Raw genomic sequence first — 12802 nt, forward strand, 5'->3', positions numbered from 1 at the left:
CCTCCTTACTTTTAACTGTGACTTCTGCATCTCTTGGCCTCCCTGGTGACTCAGACAGTAAAGAATCTGCCTGCAATGCAGGAGACCCAGGTTTGATCCCTGGGTCAGGAAGATCCCTTGGAGAAAGGAATGGCTATCCAGAAAAGGGAATGGCTACCCACTCCAGTACTCTTTCCTGGAGAATTCCATGAACAGAAGAGACGTATGGGCTACAGTCCATGAAGTTGCAAAGAGTTGGATACAACTGAGCAACTAACACTTTTCCTTTCACTTTTCTGCATCTCTTCCCTAGGGTTTCTTCTTCTCTTTATCCTTTAGTTATTATATTGATGTTCCTCAGGATTTTATCTTTGGCTTTCATATTTTCTCATTCTTCATGCGCATGACTATTTTTTACTACCTCCAATGTCTATGACTCACTAGGCTGTAAACTCCATGAAAACATGAAAGCCTGGATTTGTATTGTTTTGAACCCTATCCCACTACCTAGCACATAGTCAGCACTTTTCCTATACCTGTGCCCCAAGCACCAGCCCTATGTCCTAGTTACATCGTTCGCCAGTACGGCAACCTTGAATAAGTTAAGGCATCTGTACCGCAATTTCCTAATGTTTACATTAGGAATAGTAGGAGTAGTAATACCTACCTTTGAAGGTAGGGAGTTAAATAAATTAATAGAGGTAAGGCATTGAGAATATTGAAACGCATTAGAGCAAGCATTATAAAATCTTAGGTATTTTTTACATATCTAAAAGACTCTGATGCTGGGAGGGATTGGGGGCAGGAGGAGAAGGGGACGACAGAGGATGAGATGGCTGGATGGCATCACTGACTCAATGGACATGAATCTGAGTGAACTCCAAGAGTTGGTGATGGACAGGGAGGCCTGGTGTGCTGCGATTCATGGGGTCGCAAAGAGTCGGACACGACTGAGCGACTGAACTGAACTGAACTGAACATGTACTAGCCAATTCCTTCCTGACGTTACATGGCCACACCAAATTCAACATGTCCCAAAGTGAACAAACCCCTACATCAACCTACCCAAACTGGTTTTTTTTTTTTTCCCCCTTCTAAATTCACTAGTTGGATTAAGGCAACATCATCCATGCAATTACCTAAACTTCTCTCCCATTCCAGCAGACAATTAAGTCATCTCTGTTCTCCACTGTATGAAATTCCACCCCTTCCACCTATTTCTACTCCCACAGCCCAAGCTCTGGTCTCCCCAGTTCATATCTCGTATTCCCTGACTTTTTGATATCACTGCTGCCAGAGTGACTTTTTTGAAAATATGTCCTTTTATCTCCAGGATAAAATGCAAGGTCTTTATGATCTGGTCATTGCTTTCCATGACAGATTCATCTTTCATGGCTCTTTTCCTACTTTATCTTCTAAAAGAATCAAGGACAAAAAATCAGAGTAATAGTAGTAGCTGGTTGTTGGGCCTGCAATGTGGGAGACCAGGATACAATCCCTGGGTTGGAAAGACCCCCCTGGAGGAGGGCATGGCAACCCACTCCAGCATTCTTGTCTGGAGAATCCCCATGGACAGAGGAGCTTGGCGTGGTATGGGTCATGGGGTCACAAAGAGTCAGACACTACTGAGCGACTAAGTGCAGTAGCTCGTTATTAGTAAGGAAATGAAAGCTTAAAGAACTTAAATCACTAAAATCTCAGTGCTGGTTCCTGGCAGTGTCAGCACCCAAAGTTAAATCTGACTCCAAAGCATGTGCTCTAATCACTACAATACACTGCTGTTCAACTGCAGTTGTCTTCTCAGACGTACATATCACTTCCCTGTTCAGTATCTTTGCACATTTTATTTCCTCCATAAGGAATTTCAATAATTCATTTTATGACACTTTTTTTGGTCAGGATTTTGCTTTCTGTATAAAAGATAGCTCAGAGAAGAAAAACACTTATAAAATCCATTTAGGGACTTCCTTGGTGGTCCAGTGGCTAAAACTCTGAACTCCCAATGCAAAGGGCCCAGGTTCGATCCCTGGTTGGGGAACTAGATGCCACATACTCTGACTAAGACCTGGCAAAGCCAAATAAAAATAATAAATTAAAATAAAAATGAAAATCCACTTTTGAGGAAAAGAGAACAGTGGAAAATGGTGTTTACAACTTAAGGCATTTAGAAGAGTGTTATAAATATCACTTTCCTTTCAAATGTAAAAGAATAGATATTGTTAAACATATAGCTCAGGTTTTTCCTTTGTAACATTTTCACTAACTTTACTACTAGACAAAATTTAAAATCATCTGCTCAATAACCATGACATTCAAACCCAACCTGCTCCACGCACAGGATGCTGAAAAAACATACAGGGGGAGTCAAGGGGCTGAAAAAAAAACTTAAGTATACCATGTCCATAATTCTAATGTATTTGTATCAAACTGTACTGTATTTGTTTATTTATTTTAAATCTTCCTTAATTCCTAAGGATAGTAATGAATCACATGTTATAGGGGTTTTGAAAACAGAACCTGAGAGAGTTAAGCAAATATATATCCAACAAATGTTTATTGACTCTTAATCCCAGAATAGAATCAATTTCACTAATATATTCAAAACCTAGGAGTGATTGCTCCCCTCACTGTCTAAAATCATGGTATCTTATTCTAACATTCAAGATGCTCCAAAAAACTCAATTGTCCAAACTTTTCTCTCTTCTCCTTACAATACAGCTTTTCTCCACCCTGTCAAACTGCACATGGGAATGCCACACTATCGTCAACTTTCTCCCTTCTACATTTTCCCCCTCTTGTTTCCTCCCTGCTCATACAGTATATTTGAAAAAGAAAGAAAGGCAATGGGCCCAAAATGGAGTTACTTATACTAGGCCTCTTGTCACCAAACTAAGATTTAAGTTTCAGTTCTCTCAGACACAGAAACTTAAACCAGTCAATCAGGAATCACTTGATCAGCACCTGATAGGTAATATACCTAACTGTATATTGGGCCAGTCCCTTATTGTCCCCTAAAGGAAAGTAGCTTTGCGATAACAAACACACTCTTTTGCCTAATATAACTTCCTTGTTTTCATTCCCTCCTGCCTATAAAAGTCTTTCATTTTTTAGAGTACCTTTCTATCTTCTAGATTGAATGCTTCCTGATTCAAATCAATTTTTGTTCAAATGAATTCTTAAAATGTTTAATATGCCTCAGGTTACCTTTTAACATGTATTTCATACATAGGCTTTAAAGTGCTGATGACAACCTGGTAGCTCATAGACCAAATTAGACTCACAGACAAGTTCAGTTTGATTTGTAGTTGAAAACTTTTTTTTTCTTAATTATATGTCATTCTGCAACAGTTAGGAATGTTCATGTTAAAGCCTAGACACCAGATTTTCTGTGAAAGCTGAAAGGTTACGTAGACTGAAATTCCTGCAAAGCATCAGTTGGCTGAGACTGAGTGGAGGCAGCCCTCCTTGGACGGGGCTGGCCTAATGTCCCTGTAGTCTTTATTATCCCTTTCAGTATTTCACCTTCTGATACTTGTTTTAAAAATTAGACCAAGTTCCAAACAGTCCTGAAGTGTTTTCCTAGAATCTTGGGGCCCCTTATCTCAATCACATTTAATACAAAACACCTATTATTTATATCCTTCATCTGCAATTAATCATGTGTTACTTTATTGATGAAGAGGCTTTGAGGCTTTTTAGTTCTTCATTTTCTGCCATAAGGGTGGTGTCATCTGCATATCTGAGATGATTGGTGTATCTCACGGCAATCATGATTCCAGCTTGTACTTCATCCAGCCCAGTGTTTCTCATGATGTACTCTGAATATAAGTTAAATAATCAGGGTGACAATATACAGCCTTGATGTACTCCTTTTCCTGTTTGGAACCAGTCTGGTGTTCCATGTCCAGTTCTAACTCTTGCTTCCTAACCTGCATACAGAGTTCTCAGGAGGCAAGTCAGGTGGTTTGGTATTCCCATCTCGTTAAGAATTTTCCACAGTTTATCGTGATCCACACATTCAAAGGCTTTGGCATAGTCAATAAAGCAGAAATAGATGTTTTTCTGGAACTCTTGCTTTTTCCATGATCCAGCAGATGTTGGCAATTTGATATCCTGGGTTCCCTTACCCTACTGCTCTCCACCCGGATGCCCTTTCCCAATAAAATCTCTTGCTTTGTCAGCAGATGTGTCTCCTTGGACAATTCATTTCTGAGTGTTAGACAAGAGCCCAGTTTCGGGCCCTGGAAGGGGTCTGCCTTCCTGCAACAAATGGTGACTCTGGCAGGGACTCTTCTTCGCTGAGACTGACATCCTGACCACTCGGGGTACTCAGGGGCCAGCTTGCCTGCCAATGGACCAGACCCAGCAGCTGCAACTGGGACCCTTTTGTCCCTGGTCTCCTCCTGACGCGGACAACTGGCCAGAGTGCCCCGACTGGGTAAGGAACAAGAGACTTTATTGACCTCTCTCCTTTTCCCTCTCTCTTTTCTCTCCTTAACCCTTCCTATCCTTCCCTGTTTTTCTAGTCCCCTGGTCCTGGACGCAGGCATCCGGTCGAAGGGCCCTCAGCCTGAGCTGAGGATTGGAGACTGATCACCTCCTCTTGGCAGAGAACTCGAATTCTGGTTCTGGTCTGATTTCTGGTAGGGCCGAGTTCCAGTCCTCCCTTCTCTGAAGGCCCAGGGAAAAGTCCCATAACGCCTGGGTATCTATAGGTGGCAGGAGACGTCTGTAAGGCCACCCCTTTCGCCCCCCTCTCCCGCCTCCTCCCCTTCTTCTTTCAACCTGGCTTCCTTTCCTTCCTTGAAATCTTTGAGGTCTTCTGAGAGACTGTATTCTTTTTTTTTTTTTTTGACAGGAAATAGCATTTATTGGTGAGCATGATTAAGGAGGGGACAGCGCTGATGCTCATGAGTGCAGGGCCCGCCATTTGTCCAGGGGACCACGATTAGGGATGTATTTGACCCCACAGCCATCTGGGATGAGTCGCTTTTCTGCCACCATGTTCTGAAATTCATCCGCGTTGAATTTGGTAAATCCCCACTTCTTAGAGATGTGGATCTTCTGGCGGCCAGGGAACTTGAACTTGGCCCGGCGGAGGGCTTCAATCACATGTTCCTTGTTCTGCGGCTTGGTGCGGATGGACATTATGACCTGGCCACTGTGGACCCTGGCCACTGTGCCCTGAGGCTTTCCAAAGGCACCGCGCATACCTGTCTGGAGTCTATCAGCTCCAGCGCAAGACAACATCTTGTTGATGAGGATGATATGGCAGGGGTGGAGCCGCACTCGGATGTGAAAACCATCTTTGCCACAGCTTTTCACCATGTACTTGTTGGCACAAATATGGGCAGCCTCCAGGGCTTCAGAGGAAAGCTGCTCATACTCATCTGACACCATGTGGCCACAGAGTGGGAACTCATCCACTTTGGCCTTCTTACGCCCCAAGTCGAAGATGCGAATCTTAGCATCAGGGACACCTCGGCAGAAGCGGGACTTTGGGTACGGCTTGTTCTTACAATGCCGGTAACACCGGGCGGGGCGGCGGCCCATGGCGACACCAGGATCTTCATTGGCGTGCCAAAGGGAAAGAGAGCGAGACTGTATTCTTGTATGTAAGGGCTTCCCCTGGTGGCGCAGAGGTTAAAGTGTCTGCCTGCAATGTGGGAGACCTGGGTTCGATCCCTGGGTCGCGAGATCCCCTGGAGAAGGAAAAGGCAACCCACTCCAGTATTCTTGCCTGGAGAATCCCATGGATGGAGGAGCTTGGTGGGCTACAGTCCACGGGTCACAAAGAGTCGGACACGACTGAGAAACTTCACTTTCACTATCTAGCAATATATATAATGTACTCAAAGGAAAAGAAATCGTAGAGAAATCACTTAGCAAGTTTATTCCAACACACTCAGTAACCTAGGACAGAAGAGAGAATGGAAGGCAAAACTTGAATAAAACACTGAAGAAAGAGTCATATCCTGACTTGACTTGCACTTGTAGCAATTTATCTGATGGATTTAATTATATGTACAGTTATAGAAATTCAGTTCCAAGGACATTGATTGCAGTGAAGTTCACAATAAACAATGAAAATGATCTAAATATCTAAGAAACAGGTATTGTTCAGCCATATAGTTGGATATTATTAAGTCACTAGGAATGTTGCTGATGATTGGATATTAATCCATAAAGATGTTTATGATATATTGGTAACTGAAACAAATGTGTTTAGAATAGTCTAACTCTTGCTTACAAAAATATGTAAGTGTTCAGATGCCTAGAAAAGTTTGGGAAGGATAGACGTACAATAAAGTATTACTACTGTTATTTCTAACACTTCATTCCATATAATTAGATGAAGGGTATTTTTTATTTTCCTCTTTTTGCTTGTTTTCTAATTTTTGGAAAATGAATATGCTTTGGATTTGCACTAAAAAAAAAGCAGAGTTAGTTATTTCTTTACATTAAGCATTTATGTCAAAAAATAGGACTTGATCATGAGGAAACTAAAACAAAACTATTTGAATGTTTTAAGCCTGGGTAACAGAGACTGATACTAACATCAAAAATGGAGGAAAGACAAGAGCAAAAGAGCATTTTGAAACTGGGATTACATACATATCTCAAGGAAGAGTATGCAGAAAAATGGCCAAAAAACTAACTTTAGAGCAGTGTGGAGTTCTGGGAGAGTAATAAAAAATAACACTGGCTGTAGAAGATGAACTTAGAAATTTTTTGTCTTGCTAAGATTTATTTATTAGCAGTAGGGATGAGGAGGGGAGGCTTCCTCTAATGCTAGAACAGTAATTATCAAACTTTATCATGTACCAGAATCACCTGGAGATCTTGTTAAAACAGACCTCTTGTTGCTGGTCTCTACACCTTGATTCTATAATCTGGGTGGAAATAGAGAATTTATTTTTAAATTTTTTTATTTATTAATTTTGGCTGTGCTGAGTCTTTGTTGCTGCATGCAGACTTTTCCCTAGGTGTGGAGTGCAGGGGCTACTCTCTAGTTTGCAGTGGCGTGGTTTCTCATTGTGGTGGCTTCTCCTGCTGTGGAGCATAGGCTACAGGGCATGGGCTCAGCAGTCGCAGCGCACGGACTTAGTTGCTCCACGGCATGTGGACTCTTCCCAGACCACCAGGGATGGGAACCATGTCCCCTGTATTGGCAGGCAACTTCTTAACCATTGAACCACCAGGAAGTCTGATAATTTGCATTTTTAACAAGAAGCTCTATACAGTCAGCAAAAACAAGATCAGGAGCTGACTGTGGCTCAGATCATGAACTCCTTATTGCCAAATTCAGACTGAAACGGAAGAAAATGGAGAAAACCACTAGACTTTTCAGGTATGACCTAAATCAAATCCCTTATGATTATACAGAGGAAGTGAGAAATAGATTTAAGGGACTAGATCTGATAGACAGAGTGTCTGATGAACTATGGACGGAGATTCGTGACATTGTAGAGGAGACAGGGATCAAGACCATCCCCAAGAAAAAGAAATGCAAAAAAGCAAAATGGCTGTATGGGGAGGCCTTACAAATAGCTGTGGAAAGAAGGTAAGTGAAAAGCAAAGGGGGAAAGGAAAGATATACCCATTTGAATGCAGAGTTCCCAAGAATAGCTAGGAAAGATAAGAAAGTCTTCCTCAGCGATCAATACAAAGAAATAGAGGAAAACAACAGAATGGGAAAGATTAGAGATCTCTTTAAGAAAATCAGAGATATCAAGGGAACATTTCATGCAAAGATGGGCTCAATAAAGGACATAAATGGTAGGGACCTAACAGAAGCAGAAGATATTAAGAAGAGGTGGCAAGAATACACAGAAGAACTGTACAAAAAAGATCTTCACGACCCAGATAATCACAATGGTGTGATCACTCACCTACAGCCAGACATCCTGGAATGTGAAGTCAAGTGGGCTTTAAGAAACATCACTTTGAACAAAGCTAGTGGAGGTGACGGAATTCCAGTTGAGCTGTTTCAAATCCTGAAAGATGATGCTGTGAAAGTGCTGCACTCAGTATGCCAGCCAATTTGGAAAACTCAGTAGTGGCCATAGGACTGGAAAAGGTCAGTTTTCATTCCAGTCCCAAGGAAAGGCAATGCCAAAGAAAGCTCAAACTACCTCACAATTGCACTCATCTCACACACTAGTAAAGTAATGCTCAAAATTCTCCAAGCCAGGCTTCAGCAGTACGTGAACCATGAACTTCCTGATGTTAAAGCTGGTTTTAGAAAAGGCAGAGGAACCAGAGATCAAATTACCAACATCCGCTAGATCATGGAAAAAGCAAGAGAGTTCCAGAAAAACATCTATTTCTGCTTTATTGACTATGCCCAAGCCTTTGACTGTGTGGATCACAATAAACTGTGGAAAATTCTTAACGAGATGGGAATACCAAACCACCTGACCTGCCTCCTGAGAAATCTGTATGCAGGTTAGGAAGCAAGAGTTAGAACTGGACATGGAACACCAGACTGGTTCCAAACAGGAAAAGGAGTACATCAAGGCTGTACTTTGTCACCCTGATTATTTAACTTATATTCAGAGTACATCATGAGAAACACTGGGCTGGATGAAGCACAAGCTGGAATCATGATTGCTGTGAGATACATCAATCATCTCAGATATGCAGATGACACCACCCTTATGGCAGAAAGTGAAGAACTAAAGAGCCTCTTGATGAAAGTGAAAGAGGAGAGTGAAAAAGTTGGCTTAAGTCTCAATATTCAGAAAACTAAGATCATGGCATCCGGTCCCATCACTTCATGGCAAATAGATGGGGAAACAGTGGAAACAATGGCTGACTTCATTTTTCTGGGCTCCAAAATCACTGCAGATAGTGATAGCAGCCATGAAATTAAGAGACGCTTACTCCTTGGAAGGAAAGTTATGACCAACTTGGACAGCATATTGAAAAGCAGAGGCATTACTTTGTCAACAAATGTCTGTCTAGTCAAGGCTATGGTTTTTGGACTATAGCCAAAGGCTATGGTTTTCGGACTATAGTTGGACTATAAAGAAAACTGAGCACTGAAGAATTGATACGTTTGAACTGTGGTGTTGGAGAAGACTCTTTAGAGTCTTTTGGACTGCAAGGAGATCCAACCACTCCATCCTAAAGGAGATCAGTCCTGGGTGTTCATTGGCAGAACTGATGTTGAAGCTGAAACTCCAATACTTTGGCCACCTGATGTGAAGAGCTGACTCATTGGAAAAGACCCTGATGCTGGGAAAGATTAGGGGCAGGAGGAGAAGGGGACGAGAGAGGATGGGATCGTTGGACGGCATCACTGACTCAATGGACATGGGTTTGGGTGAACTCCTGGAGTTGGTGATTGTAGGGAGGCCTGGCGAGCTGCGATTCATGGCATCGCAAAGAGTCGAGCACGACTGAGCAACTGAACTGGACTGAACAGGAATCCAAGTGATGTTGCTACTGCTAATCCCCAAACCAGATTTTGGGAACAATCATATTAGAATTGAGAGAGATTAGGTAAATTGTTGGGCTGACAGGGTAGAAGTTTGAGGAGAGAAGTCCTAAGACATGAGGTATGTGTGCATGCATGCTCAGTCGCTCAGTCATGTTGGACTCTGCAACCCTATGGGCTGTAGCCTGCCCAACTTCTCTGTCCATGGGATTTTCTAGGCAAGAATACTGGAATGGGTTGCCATTTTCTTTTCCAGGGGCTCTGGAACCCTGGGATCCAACCTGTGTCTTCTGTATCTCCTGCATTGCAGACAGGTTCTTTACCGCTGAGCCATCAGGGAGGCCAGGAGATATACTTGATTCAATTAAAAAAAAAAAACTGAACTAGATGAACAGAGCCACTTCCAGAGCCCCTTTCTCATGAGACAGAAGAGTTTTGATCACAGAGGAGCAAGGGGCACTAGGCAAGGGAACTGGGCTGGAATTGTACAGCAAGAAGGAGCTGGGGTGTAGGGAATTTAAAAAAACAAAAACAAACCTTAACATCTGGTGTAATACCAGGGGAACAAGGATTCTGAATTGAAGGTGATGGACTATATTCCTTTACTTCACTCCTGGTGAAACCTATCTGGACTCATATTTAGGTCCCACTTTTTAAAAAGTCTACATAAGTAAAATTGAGAGAAGCTTTATTAATGCTGTAGTACATTAGAGCTACAAAAAAAGGGAAAAGAAGGTCACTTCCCTCCGGTCACCATCATGCATCTTTAACACCACCAGAACAGACTAGCATCTGGTGAAACAGCATGTAGTAGAATCAGCACCTGGTAGAATATCATAGGATTGGATTTGTGTCTGAACAGGTGTGGGACTCCTCATGGGGGCTCTCAGAAATAATTAAATAGGGGATGTACTTTACAGGAGGCTGGAATTTCTGCAGTCACTTGAGGGCCAGAGCCAGGGCAATTTGAATTACATGGAAACCCTTGATTTTAACTCAGAATTTTATCACTCTATCTTGTGTAAAATGCTAAGAGGAGTAAAAGTACACATGCCTTGTATCTGTGCAGTAATCAGAGCCAATTTTCACTCAACTAACAATAAAGAACCACTGCATTATTTTTAGTAGAATCCACAAAATAAAACCGAGATGTTTAAGCTATAGCTCTGATAGGTTTATGCAGGATAAGGTGAGGAAGACAGAATCATAGACTGGGGAATAACTAAAATGCTGCTAGATTCTGCTAGAAATTTTTAGATTTGCTGCTAGAAAAATGATAAGGACTCAGTGAGGAAGTGGCTATACATAAATGAACTAGTAAAGGTATACAATATCAGAAGACTTGACAGATGAGATAATAGTAAATAAATTCAGGTAAAAGCCAGATATAGCATCAATTTTTTCTGTCATGGTAGCTAAAAAAACCATGATCTAACTATGAAAAACAGAATTTTAAAAGAATTATCATTCTGATGATAAAGATGAATTTATTTCCCAAGCAGGAATAAAGACATAGACGTGGAGAACAAACGTATGGATACCAAGGGGGAAAAGAAGAGAGGTGAGATTAATTGGGAGCTTGGCATTGATAGATGGACACTACTATGTAAAAAATAGATAAATAATAAGAAACTACTGCATAGCACAGGGAAACTCTACTCAGTGCTCTGTGGTGACTTAATAGGGAAGGAAATCCAAAAAAGACAGGATATATGTATATGTATAGCTGATTCACTTTGCTGTACAGCAGATATTAACACAACATTGTAAAGCAATTATACTCCAATAAAAATTAATTTAAAAGGAAAAAAACTATTATTTTGAGAGTAAGAGATATATTTTTTAGATTTCTTAAGGCTGAAGTAATAATCAGCCTGTGATTTTAATCAGGCGAGTGTAGTTTAATTACTGCTTCATTATCTCACACTAAAAGATTTTTTTTCTCATCGGAATCTTTTTAAGTTACTGCTTATTACCACTCCTTCAGTATTAACTATTAACTTGTATTCTTAATGATCAATACTTAATGATCAATTCACGAGAATTCACATTCACGTGAATCTTATTTCTCGAAGTAGATTTTGCTCTCCTAAAGAATAAAACCAATGTTTTACACTAGTATCCCTATATCTCACTCTCTCTGGTACTACCAATAACTCCATACTAACTAAATGATACTATTTTATTGCATATGGTTCAAACATCCTTTGAAAAATAAAAGGATATATTAAAAATTATGATCAGTATTCCAAGAGATGAACTAGAAGGAACTCTTGGACATTAAATATACAATAGTGTCAATAAGTAATGCATCAAAAAGAATTGAAAGATAAACTTGACTAAATCTCTTAGAAAGCAGAACAAAAAGATAAATACAATTAGAGAAAAGATAAGATTTAAAAAAGAAAGGAAAAAGACATTTCCCAGACCTGAAGGATGTGTCTCTACATTGAATGTGATCACCAAATACCCAGTGCAATGAATAAAGCAAGACCCACCCAGAGGTATATCAAATACTGAAATGGTGGAACACCAAGAAGAAAGAGATCAAATAAATGTCAGAGAGAAGAAACAGGTTATATACAAAGGTTTCAGAATCTAATAGTATCAGACTACTCTATAATCACCTGGAAGCTAGAAGACAGTTTCTCAACAACTAAAATGAAGAAAAAGTATCTCCAATGCTGAGTTTTATATTCCAGCCAAACTATACGATATAAAGGTAGAATAAAGGTCTAGCTATTTTCAGACAAATATGACCTACAAAAATATGCTTCTTATGTACTCTTTCTCAGGAAACTGAGAATGTATTCCACCAAATCAAGGAAACAGGAAGACAGGAGATCCAAGAAAGAAAGGAATCAAAATAGAAGAGAGGAAGAAGCAATTCCTAAAACAACAGAAAAAAGAAATCCCAGGATGACAGCTGCTCAGCAGGCCTATAAAACAACAAGTCCAGATCAGAGCAGAAGTGAGTGTTCAGGAGAGATGTACACAAGATTAAAATGGGTCTGAGAAATAACATGATATGGTTGACAGTACTGGTAAGTCTGGCTGAGTTAGTGGTAGGTGGAGTTTTAAAGCCAAGCAACAAAATGATAAGGCAATTGTTAATTTCAGGGAAAATAAAACTTTAGCAAAAAAAGTAATCAGAGTCACAGTAAAATACCTGATTTTGTGGTGAATAAATCTAATGCTTTACATTTTGAGTACTCTGATCAAAGTTTTGAAAAAAATTGGGAGATTGGAGCAAAAGGAGGAAAAAATGGTATGGAAAAAAAAAAACCCTAAATCCTCATCTTTATAGGACTAAATCAATAAACAATATCTACAACTTTTAAATGAAGACATCAGAGTGTAATCATGTTACTCAGAAATATG

At 40.5% G+C, this 12802-nt stretch overlaps 1 protein-coding gene across 1 annotated transcript; it reads right to left on the reverse strand.

Moving 5' to 3' along the window:
• On the reverse strand, positions 4818-5574 carry LOC102184991 (60S ribosomal protein L10). The gene has a single exon (XM_018054272.1). It carries the CDS (start codon positions 5530-5532, stop codon positions 4888-4890), a length of 645 nt encoding a protein of 214 aa, XP_017909761.1. The 5' UTR covers positions 5533-5574; the 3' UTR covers positions 4818-4887.

This window comes from Capra hircus, chromosome 10 (genome assembly GCF_001704415.2).
Source record: "Capra hircus breed San Clemente chromosome 10, ASM170441v1, whole genome shotgun sequence".
NCBI classification, from domain to species: Eukaryota; Metazoa; Chordata; class Mammalia; order Artiodactyla; family Bovidae; genus Capra; species Capra hircus.

Coding starts and splice junctions, on each gene's coding strand:
- LOC102184991 (XM_018054272.1), bottom strand. CDS start 5,532: ATGGGCCGCCGCCCCGCCCGGTGTTACCGGCATTGTAAGAACAAGCCG.